Raw genomic sequence first — 12,574 nt, forward strand, 5'->3', positions numbered from 1 at the left:
TGCAGTGAAGAAGCTGTGGAAGAAGGAGGGGTCATCAACATTTGGACCATATATACTGGCAATGCATACCTCTGTGTTGTGTGTGGATATGGTGACTATTACAAACCTACCTTCCGGGGCTACAATCGTGTTTTTACAAGTGAACCTGACATTTTTATGAATCAGAATGGCTACGCCTCTTTGCTTGGTGTTATAACTCGCTGTGTATGTGTGCGGGAACTGTGGGCTTAACACATGATTACCTGTTTTAGGTAGATGGGTTTCCTGTAATAGGACCTGTAAAGAAACCAAATGGAAGTTGGAGACCAGTCCAAGATCTTAGGGCAGTAAATGAAGCCTGTCAGAGAAGGTGAAAGCATTGTGGGCTGTGGCCTCTGCAGATGGCGTGGTCAGAGGGGAGATGGAGGGGGGAGAAGAGGAGGTTGAAGAGCTTGGAGAGGTGACGTTAATGTCACAGGTTCCAGCAGATTCTTGCTGGTTTACAGTCATTGATTTAGCAAATGCATATTTTAGCATTCCTGTTCACCCTGACTCACAATTCTGGCTTGCTTTCACTTTCAATGGTAAACATTACACTTGGACGTGAATGCCACAGGGTTTTGCCTCCAGCCCCACTCTGTTTACTGCAGCTGTGGCTGAGAACCTGTTGCATTGGCAGCAAGTGTGTGGCAGTACACTCATTCAGTATGTTGATGATCTTCTGGTGTGTTCTTCTACACGAGAGAATTGTCATGCTGATACAGTGGGATTGCTTTGTTTTCTGGCAGAAAATGGTCACAAAGTTTCAAAAGAGAAGCTGCAGTTGGTTGCACAATCAGTGCGTTATCCTGGCCATATTATCACCCAGGAGGGGCGTAGATTAGGTCCTGACTGCATCCAGACCATCTTGGATGTTCCAAAGCCACAAACAAAAAAGCAAATGATGTCTATTTTGGGCTTAGCAGGCTATTGCCGTTCATGGATTTGGGATTTTGCGGAATCTCCCAACCCCTATATGATATCACACATGGGGGTAAACATTGGACTATGACTGACTTGTTGACTTGGACTCCTGAGGCAGAAACAGCTTTCACTGACTTAAAACAAACTTTGTCTGGTTCACCTTGTTTAGGACTACCAAATCCTGCAATTCCTTACAACCTCTTTGTTTCTGAACGTGATGGTTTTATGTCAGCAGTTCTTACACAGTCCCATGGTGACAAACAGCATCCCATTGGTTATTATTCAAAACGACTTTCCATATCAGAAACAGATATGATAGCGTAGCGATAGATATTAGAGCTGTCGCAGCCACTACTGAAGCAGTTTTAGCTACAGCTGACATTGTTGCTATATGTCCTCTTGTTGTGCATGTTCCACACGCTATCCACTCTCTCATTCTTCAGGCAAAAACTGCTCCCCTAACACCAGCAAGATTGTTGCACTGGCAAAATGTCCTACTAACAATGTCGCATTTTCTTAATCCATCCACACTGCTTCCTACAGCTGAGGATGGAGAACCTCATTCTTGTCTGGAGGTGGTTGACATTGTGTCAAAACCACGTGATACAATGTTTGATATATCTTTGTGTAATCCTGACTGTGTGTTCTTTGTAGATGGCTCTGCCATGAGAAACCCATCTGATGGTTCCTTGTATGTTTCTTATGCCATATGTACAGAACATAGTGTAGTTGAAAGTGCCCGGTTGCCTAGTAATCTATCTGCTCAGGCAGCTGAATTGTTTGCACTAACCTGTGCTTTCATTCGAGGTAAAGGACAAGCTAATACAGTCTACACAGATTATCAATATGCATTTAATGTTTGTCATAACTTCCATGCATTGTGGAAAAACCGTGGTTTCCTTACCTCTACAGGTAAACCTATTGCTCATAGAACTCTTATTATTAATCTTCTGTCGGCATTACTGCTACCAGCCTCAATAGCAGTATGCAAACTATCAAGCTCACACAGGGTCGGCTGACCCAATGTCACAGGGTAATGCAGCCGCAGATACTGCTGCAAAATCTGCTGCTCTCTCACCTGTCTCCCCCATTTTGCAACTACCCTGATCTATCCAGAATAACATATTTTCTCTCAATGATGTCTCTTTGCTTCAAACAGGAGCTGATACTGGAGAGAAAGCATTTTGGAAAAAGAAAGGGTGTAGTGAACTCCCTACTGGAGTCTGGGTGAACAGTGTTGGTCTCCCAGCATTCAGCATTTGCTGAAAATTTTTATAAAGAATGTTTAATTTGTGCAACGATTAATATTGGCAGAGGTGAAACAATGCCTTTGTCAGCACATCCTAAACCAGAGGGTCCTTTTGAACAATACGATTACCATCATTAAAGAATAGAACCAAAGGGACTGTTACACTGGGGCTTATCAATACTCTGGTAATGACAATCACTATACACTTGACTTCTCTAAACTCTTTTGAAGAAGATCACATAGGTTTTCTCACTGGCTGTGGCACATCCACTTGCTGCTGCCTCCTGTGTGTTCAGTGTGTTTGGGTGTCCCCACATTAATGTGGTTGTTGTGTTTCAGCACTGGTCTCAGACAAGCCTCTTCTTTTCTACATTGTCTCATCAGTTCAGATGTGAGTTGAAATTCTGGTCACACATTTTTGGAACTTGAGGTTCTGCTGAATGTAAAATTAATGAACTTGACATTGACGGACAGTGGTAATATTGGTAGGGACAATGCACTATTGGCTAGAAATTGGTAGGGAAATGTCCCTTCTGTCCTTCCCCAATCCTATCCTGGTTTGGATACTTTCACTCACTGAAATAGGGTTATCAAGGGATATTTTTGCATCTGGACATGTAGCAGGTTGAGAGAGGAAATGTTGTGGGATGTGTCTGTGACCATCTCTGAGAGATAGAGGTTAGAAGAAAAACGTATGAACTGATTTATGGTCTGTAGATTCCAAGATGTGGTGTTGGAGACTATATTTATTTCCAGTATGGCCTGTTTGGCACTTTCTTGCTTCATTTGATGTGCTAGTACTTTGCCAGATTTGGCCCCATGTTCATTAAAAATTCTGTTTGGATTTTAAGAAAGCCTCTCTGCATGTTTTGTAGAAAGGTTGTTCAATTCAGCTTAAAGCAAAAGTTTCTCCTTAAAAAGGTGGATCAAAGGAGAGGGAAAATTTCTAAATTTATGCCATGAAAAAAAGACTGGGTCTAACCACCATCTTTTTTGTGGTGTTATATCCTCCGGAAAGTGTAAATCACTTTGGATTGGACAGTGATCTGATACAACTATACTATCGTTCTGGGTGTTGCTAATAAATTGTTACAGTGTGATCCTTCAAAAAGAAATCCATTAGTGAATAGTTACGAATGACTAGAATGGATAAAAAAAAACTTTAAAAAAAAATTGTAGGATTGTTTTTGCACAATGGGCCAGTTATGTTGTATGAGATTGTAAAGCCTCAGAGGTATTAGGGTTTGGGTTTGATCTGTCTAACTCTGTATGGTGGGTACATTTTGTTTATGTCCTGACTCTCCTTAATTTTATCAGTCTGCTAAATGGGCTCCACATGTCTCCTTACCACATCTCCCAACATCACAGTATATGCTACTGGTCCTGTCTGTCTCTATGAGTCCACTTGAGATCAAGACTGAAGTCCAGTACTCAGCTTCCCACCATGAAACATCATCCTTTTGCCTTAGCATCATGGCTTATTGGTCAATCTTGACTTTCCAAGAAACCCAAGCCACAGTGAAGCTCCCCTTGCAGAGGAAGCTTTGCTGGGATACCTGTTGTAAGTCTGAAGAGTCATCCTGAATCAAAATGAGCTTCTGGCTACTTTAGCTGTCAAGGTGTGTGTGTGTGTGTGTATGTGTGTGTGTGTGTGTGTGTGTGTGTGTGTGTGTGTGTGTATTATACCTCCTGGACATATTTTTAGTCACTGATAAAATTGTCCTGGAGTTTTGATTCAGAGCAAAGATCACAATGCAGATATCATTCATACTCAGAAAGTCTTTGAACCCTGAACTAAAAAAGTAAGTGCCATTATCAGCTCCATCAGGTTGCTGCAATTGTCCATCCATCAATTTTCTAAACTGCTTATCTGTTAAGGGTCGCGGGAGGGCTGGAAACTATCCCAGCTGACATTGGGCAAGTGGCGGGGTACATCCTGGATGGGTTGCCAGTCTGTCACAGGGCCATCAGGAGCAATTAGAGGCCCAGTAACTTGCTCAAGGATACTTCGACATGGTCACCAGGGGAAGTGAAGATGGAACCAGTAACCCTTCATTTGCTAGATGGCCATGCAACCTCCAAGCCATGCTGCCCCAGGCACTTAATTGTTTTGGCTGAACTCAAAAAGTTCACAGGATTCAAATCCATCCAATTTTAATGTGCATCAGGTAGCTAAAAGAATTCAAAAGTTTATCTGGCCATTCCCAGGGATGTAAAGGATCTTGTGCAGGAGCATTTCAGTGCTTCTGACATGATACAAGCCTTGATGGGGTCCTCCACATACTTGTCCAGCTTTGGCCACCACAATTCCTTGCAGGTGCTTTCATTGTTGATATTCCTGAGAAGCACTGAGGCAGCTGCTTTCAAATAGTTCTCTTGGTCTGACTTGGGCACAATTACAGACATTTTTGTACACTGAGTTAATGTTGTCTCACTATGTATGGCACAAATTCATTCACTTTTAAGTTTGATGACCAGCAACTTTCTTTCATCTCTCACACTTTGTATCCTCAGTAGTTCATACTTTTACTAGCTCAGCGGTTACCAGTTATGTTGAAGCTCTCAAACATGAGAAGTCTATTGGTTCAAATTTGTTGAGAATCTCTCGCTAGGACAGGTGATTCAGGGTGTCTGCATTTCTTTGATATTTTTCTTCTTTGTACACATTCATGTGTCCCTATAGGCTTCATTGATGTTGCAATGTATTTTAAAAAGTGGAGGTTCTTTAATGTTTAATGTGTATTTAAGTGCTAAAAGCTGCTTAAGATTGTAAGGGTAGGATCATGATTGAACATTGCTTTAAATGTGTTATGTTATTTTGGGTTATTTAAATGTTGGTAGTTCCTACTTATTATAATCTATTTGAAATTAATCTAGAACATAGTAATTTCTGCTTATTTTCATTATGTTTTATATTAATTTAAAATAGATTACAAATTGAATAATTTTCGTGACTAAATTCTAGTTATTTGAGTTTGCTTTATATTTAATTGTGGTATTTGGGTTACATTTTCTTAAGGTGTTTGTTTGTATTTAAGGTTTTGGCAACTTCCAAAATTAAAGAGAGAAAGCTGAATCTTAATTTTTTAGTGAAATCTAGTCCTACCTTGCGAGGGAAGCTACCTTTTTAAGTGGGGAACTGCAGATTAAGCCTGTAAAAGGGAATACACTTGACAATGCCCCGTCAATCATAATAAACCAATACATCAGCTAACTGCATAATTTCCTTCAACTTTTCAAGAGCAGCTTATTGTGCCTCTACCCTCTGCCTCTTTTTGTTATAGTTTGCACATTGGGGCCGTTCCTTTAGAACTGTTACACTTGAACATAAACATTAAAATCAGAAAATGTCACTTCTCCCTACATGAAGGAGTAGTTTACTTCTCGTCTCCTGGAAGAGTTAAGTGAGACAACACTCCAAAAGACAGCACTTTCCAGGTGAACAAGCCTTGTGCAGTGCTTAATTTGTAAATCATAAGGTACCGGAACGCAAAGTACATATGACACCCCAGGGGTGACGAGATGGACACAGGTCCCGGAACGCACAGAAAAACAACATGTAAAACCATTGCTTAACTTGTAAATCATAAGGTGCCAGAACACTAAGTACATATGACAACTCAGGGGTGAGAGAGGGGCACAGGTCCCGCAACGTATATAGAAAACAACATACAAATGCCCACTTGCCATGATGTGGGACTTACAAGCCTCCATTTCAAATAATATCCATGGTATAAATGTTATGACGATAATTCACAGTTATTTAGTCTCCTCTGCGCAGCACAGGTGAATGCCCACATCACCACAGGTAGGACTTAGAGTCTATAGTCAGCAATTCGTTTCTCAACAGGTCTAACTTGTAAAACAAACAAAAAAGAGCTCACAATTAATCACACAAATCTTCCATTATTATTATTATTACCGTATTTAAAGATTGGCACGGCGGCCTATTATTAGACGGTATGCTCACCATTTAATTGTCCAAGACACCCCACATCACGTTAGACCCAGCTTGGCTAGCTGGAGGTGAACCTGGCTAGCTGTGGCAGCGCTCGCCTCCTGCTGCAGCCAATTTTGATCATCAACATGACCGCTGCAGCTGCCCTTGTCGCCGCTTGAGGAGGCTTTTCTGACTCGTTTTAAGCGTCATAGGACTCTTCCTTCTTTTTGAAATAACAGCAAATTTAACTGTCTTTTTGACATGTTGGCATTGAAGTAGTTACTGTTTATTTCCTCTCCTCTTGCTCCTCAGAGGCGGCGAATTTCGAAAGGTTATTTGTTTGTGTAAGGGGCGTGGTTTGTTGACATCAGTGCATCAACAGATCTCCGACTCTTTCAAATGACGTTGAATCTTAATAAACAACATGAAATTCTAAGGATTTGGTTTGTAAATTTATCTATGCACATTATTGTTGTATTTTAAACATTTTTAAAATGTTTTCATATTTTCTTTTAATACAAGAGGATCTGCCCAAATAATTACTGAGGTACCGGATCTGCCCACATAAGTACTGGAACACAGGGAGGCCAAAATTCATAAGTGCCGGATCTTGTTCCGGCAGGATCCGGCTCAAATTAACCCCTGCCTTTGTGTATATTTATGGTCACCATTTTTTGCTTCCTCATCCAAGGGAAAAAAAAAGTTTGCAAATAAAACTTCCAATCTTGCCTTAATTGTCTTTTATAAAATAATTGAATAAAAAATTTTATACTGTAAATCCACGTCTGTCTGGGTGCATTTGGACCTGTGTCCCTCACTTATTTCCTGGGGGCAAGGTTCCCCCAGGTGGCATTGTGCAATAGTAAAAGGAATCCGAAGTCTAATCCATTTACACACCATCCCTTCCCCTCACGATATATGTGTGTGTGTGTGTGTGTGTGTGTGTGTGTATTCTTTCATATAAACATGTTTTGAATGTTTCACTATGTGTAACTGTCAAACTTTCTTCACCTCTTCATGTCATTAAGACTCTGAGCTATCTTATTTCTCTAATTGATCTCTGTATGTTGTATAATTGCTTTCATTCAACCAGTTCAATATGTTTATCTGCCAAGCATTGAGGATGGCAAAGTGTGCTGATTGGCCAGCAATCCCACACAGTCCAAATGTCAATCCTCTGAGGCGGACCAGTTTACTCCTATAATAATTGGGACATCGCCCTTTGCGCATGCCTTTCTTGCTCCTACTCTTGGCATAAACCCTAAGAGCGGCTGGTCTGCCGTCTCCTCTTTTATGACCATCTACTACCTCATGAGTTAGTCTTTGTTCTTTACACAAACTCTTTGACCTTTTTTAATAATTCCTCTAGTAGTAAAGTTTTGGTACACAGAGTTGAACGTGCCTATCTTTCACCTCAGTCCGTGAAGGCATCATTACGTGTAACACCTCAAATATTGATTTTTCTTTTTTAATTAGTCACCGATTGCGCCTCACGGTTGTTATACGATTGACCTCCCGTGAGCCCTGAACCCCATCCTGAGCTGCGGAGAGAAGCCACCGTGCACCTGAGAAGAGCATTGTTGTTAAGCCAGCCAGCAGCCTGAGACCAGATGGTAGCAAATCAACACGCTTCCCTTCTCCATCGAGTGAATCCCAGAGGGAGTCACGGTCATTGAGGCTTTGGAGGCCGTTCTCCCACCAGCTCGTTGGAGAGACATACATCAATGGGAACAACCCAGTTGAGAATGTAAGCTGGTTTTGGTGGTTTTCGCACTGTTACAATAACAAAGATCAGTGCTGCATCTCGATCGTGCTCTCTCACTGCCAAACTCTGCTAGACTCCTTAGAGTCTGCTCAACCTCCATTCAATAGTTTTTCTTTTGTTTGTAGGTCACTATCGTTCATACCACACACCTTTTTACCTGCTACCTTTGCCATCCACTTGAATCTCAGATAAATCTTAGAATTCATGTCTGATACTCAACATGTTCCTTAATTACTTTGCTGGAATTATAACTTTGTCTTATATGTTTTCCTATTTGTTTTAAATCCTCTTAAATCTGCAACAAGTGCCCAACACGTTTATATATTTGTATGCAAGCCACTGACCGGCAAATAACTCATTGATAAGCTATAACCTGAGACATCGTTTTCTCGTTGGACGAAACTAAATTACGAGTGGTGCCCCGAGTAAAAAATGTATTAAACATCCTAAAGACATATCGTCATCATCGGCTTATCGAGTTAGGACACAGGTAACCATTTACACATGCTTTTTCTATGAGACAGTTCACCCTGATAATTCCCTTTTGTCCCCCACCAGAAGGCTTACTCTTAGTTTGCATGGCTGCAAGGAACACTAGCAGTAGAGACAGCCATCTTGAAAGTGATCAAGTACTCTTTTCTTCAACAATGTCTCTGGCTGCATTAATAGAGCTAGAATTAAGCCTATGATTCACTGTGAAAAGCAATTGAAAATTAGATACTTTCTTTTTAATCAGATAAATTAGTTGTGGTCAAATTTCTGTTAAGAGTGTGGAGCTCTGTAATGCATGCAGAGGAAAGAACAGTTGCTTGTCCAGATCTAAAACAATGGACAATAATCATATTGCCCAAACAGTTTGCATGTTCCATTCAGGTTGATAAAAGCATTCACAAATAAACTTTCTCCCAAAATCAACCACCTCATTGGTTGCAAAGACACTTTCAAATATAGACAACATACAGTATTTAATGTGTTTTCCTATGTAGATTAATGTTTTTTAAATTAAACATTTAATAAAAATCAAATTCTTGATGTCTTGCTTTTTCAAATGATGGCTTATCCATCTTCTTCCGCTTATTCCTGTTATGGGTCGGGGGGGGGGGGGGTTGCTGGAGCCTATTTTAGCGGCTACGGGCAAGAGGCGGGGTACAGCCTGGACAGGTCGCCAGTCCATCGCAGGGCCAACACATAGAGACAATAACCATTCACACCTATGGTCAATTTAAAGTATCCAGTTAGCCTAGTCCCCAGTTGTATGTCTTTGGACGGTGGGAAGAAGCCGGAGTACCCACACAGCCACGGGTAGAACATGCAAACTCCACACAGAAAGATCCCGTGCTCAAGCTGGGACTGGAACCCGGAACCTTCTCGCTGTGAGGCGACAGTACTAACCACTGCACCACTGTGCTGCCAATCTAGGCTTGTATTCATAAAAATCTTAAACTTCCTAAATTGTTAATTTACCAGAAACTCCTAAATTTGTCATAAAAGAGTATTCCACAAAGCATGTTCAAACTAAAAGCAGCTCCTACATCTTAAAAAAGTTAGGGTCAGGAAAGAGGATTCATAACACTAAAACCATATTACAAAGAATCGGAACACAGCAATCAACCTCTTAATCAAAGAGCAAAGGGTAGTAGCAGAGCAACAGGTAAAGAGATGGCATCATGAAAAACTCATAAATTGGATGCAAGGAAGAGGGGAAACCATGAAAATAAGATGAAGCACATGCTTTACTTGATCGAGTGTATATTGTTGAAATAAAACTGTAAAACCTGTCATCATAAACTCTTTATTTCAAATCACAAAATGGGAGATTAACTTCCATCTGTTTGTAGTATTGCAGTAATTGCATTTGAAACTTTAAGGGGCTTGTATTTTCAAGACTACATTCTTTATTTAAATATCAATTCTGCCTGTGTGATGAACAATTTGTCTTAATAGGGTGCTGCAATGTGTGACCAAGGGAACGCAAGAGGCAGCACCAAGTAAATCACCAAGGCCATCAACAAGTAGTTCTATTGTATAGCTGCAATAGCTCTCAAGACATCACTGGGTTATTTTAGTTTGTTCAAGTTATTCATTTTATTTTACTTACTCTTACTTATAAAAGGTTATAAATTAAATGGAATTTCCTTAGGCACTGATTTTTTTTTAACAGTGTGTGTGTGTGTGTATACACACTCATATTTGTTAGTGTGGGAATAGTAAGCTTGTTCCAGAAACATGACATCATCCGTGGCAAGGGGTCAACCCCGCCCCTTTTAATTAGCTTTTCGGTTTGCTTTTCTAGCTCAGAGGTCTTAGTGTCATTAAGGAGAACTCTTCGAGGTAAGATCAAATGTTTTGTCAATACAACCCTTGTATGCTTCTCTAGTCACTACCTGCTTGAGGAAACGTGCTTGACTGGAGACAGCCCTAGCTGAGTGGTATTTCTATAATGTCCTCTTCAATGATCTCTCCTTGTGGAATGGTCACATGATTTGGAGAGTTCTTCTTGCAGTTTAACCCTGTGAAAGGGCTGCACCAGGACAGGCTGATTGGGCCACCACACGCAATCTGCATGGATTCCCAACATGGTACTTTTCCCCACTTCCCAGTCTCTCCCTTCAGACGCTCGATTCCCTGCAGAGGACAGAATAACAAGTATCTGTGGTGAAGGAGTTGAGCTAAAATGACATAGATGTCTGTCATCTACTCATGCATCATTCAAAACCCTGAAACAAAGTTGACAAAGGTATGAAACCTATTAGCTCATTGGGTCAGTTGCTCAGACATAAAGCAGAATTTTGAAGTCTGTTTTAATAAATACTCATTTGCTTTCTGTGGAAATTGAGCGGCCTCTTCCACAGTGAAATTTGTGTTTCCAGAAGGGGGCATACATTTCTAAGGCAATTTTTATGGCAGTTGAATCAAGTTAAAAGTTACTGGGCTTCACCCTATGGGCACCATGAAAGCTAATATTCAATTCATTTTAATCTATCCAACAGTTAAGATATTTCAGTCTGGACCAATATGATTGGTGTGATACACCAACAACATTATTTCACTATTAGTTTGTTGGAAAATTATTCAGTGAAGATAAAGTAATGCTTGATCAGACTGAGCTTTACATATTGAGTGGATATATTTGTCGTGGAAATCCTTTGTAGGTTCAGTACCGGTGTTTTTTCACTTTCATCTTGAAATGGCATACAAGTATCGTATTAAGATCCTTTTCATTTATTTCCATTTTATCTGTATCACTTGTGATTTCTTTGCTTTGTCTGACACATGCCCAAGATTCATTAAAGCATAATGAAAAAACAAAACTGCAGAAGAAGCAAAGCTGTCAAATGATGAGTAGTGTATCATGCAATAATCATATTACATACAGCTCATTCATTCATGTTTGGTTGAATCTGAAACAGCAAATAAATAAATACTATGAATTGAATGAAGTTGTACTTCAGTTCTATTTGAGTTGAAATCTGCATGCTTATGATACATTATGCTTGATGAGACAGCTAAGCTTACCTCTGTCAAGATTATTAAGAGATGTCTGCTTCAGAAAGATCATGGCATTGTGCTATCAACCCATAGCAAATGCATTAGTGTAGAGAGAACATTGCGTGGGGAAGGGACACATTAGAGACAACAAAGGGGGAGTATAATGAAAGACAAGGACAGAGTGAAAGTTTAACTGTGTGTTTACACCAAATGCGAATGCGGATTTCGCGTTGCATTATTTGCGCAAATTTGACGCCGGATCATTTTAGTGTCCATTTGTTTCATTCGCACGAATACACGAATTTGCTCACCTGCCCGAGTAGCGAGTATTTCCGGCAACGTTTCTTCCCGCCATTTCACCATGAATATTCACAGAACTGTTGCATTGTATCTGCCGTGGAAGGCAGAAATACGTCGGAAAACTAAACGCCGTTGTATCTGGGTTATCAACACCATCTAGAGGCAAGCTCAGCTCGGTGAATTGAGCTCCTCCAGGGGCTCCGTCTGGATCACCGCCGCTTCAAGCGGTATTTTCGGATGACGACTGGCCAGTTTGACGACCTGCTAGCTAGGATCAGTGACAGAATTTCACGAATGGACACCAATTTATTCAACTGGTTCTTGTAATTTTGACACTTAGTGTCATATAGCACCGTGTTTCCAAACATAGCCACAATCAACTTGTCCGCCATGTTGTCAGTCACAGTCAGTCACAGTCAGCCGTGACGTCGGGACATCCTCAACGTTGATTGGCCGTCTTGATGCGAATTTTTCGCCAAAGTTCAATATTTTCAACTTGCGCGAATGCCGAATATTTTGCCTCATTTGCGCCGCCAGACTGAAAATTCGAGTCATTCGCGCGTTCGCATAGACTTTGAATGCAAACTGTTCGTGCGAATGCGTGAATTCGCGTTCGGTGTGAACACACAGTAACAATGCAGACTGTGATAGACAAGTGAGAGAAGAATGATATGCAGAGACAGTAGAATCTTAATTAAAAAAATTGAGAGGTCAATCCAGCAACAACAGGCAATCTAAAAGAAATACAACTAAATTAGCAAGAAATTGCATATTTACATTGCAGCTGAGAGAAATGTACTCTCTCTTCAAAGGCAGAAACTGCTTCAGAATATTTAGAATTCATGTGTAAAAAAAGCAAACAATAAAACAATCTCTGACATCACATTCT

General features: G+C 40.5%; 1 protein-coding gene across 6 annotated transcripts in view; it reads right to left on the minus strand.

Annotated features, from left to right (window-relative positions):
* Window positions 1–9,361: 9,361 nt before the first annotated feature.
* Window positions 9,362–12,574, minus strand: part of LOC147253788 (palmitoyltransferase ZDHHC3-like) — a 47,158-nt gene continuing 43,945 nt past the window's right edge. For 3 of the 6 annotated variants that reach the window (XM_086219083.1, XM_086219084.1, XM_086219081.1), the window contains one exon: window positions 9,362–10,521. In XM_086219083.1, the coding sequence (XP_086075209.1) occupies window positions 10,315–10,521 (207 nt within the window). In that variant the 3' untranslated portion in view covers window positions 9,362–10,314. The remainder of the gene's footprint in view (window positions 10,522–12,574) is intronic. The other 3 variants (XM_086219082.1, XM_086219085.1, XR_015118597.1) reach the window with 2 other exon arrangements.

The sequence above is a fragment of the Aulostomus chinensis genome, chromosome 11 (assembly GCF_037954235.1).
Source record: "Aulostomus chinensis isolate RoL2024-O1b breed Wild chromosome 11, RoL_Achi_v1.0, whole genome shotgun sequence".
Taxonomy (NCBI): domain Eukaryota; kingdom Metazoa; phylum Chordata; class Actinopteri; order Syngnathiformes; family Aulostomidae; genus Aulostomus; species Aulostomus chinensis.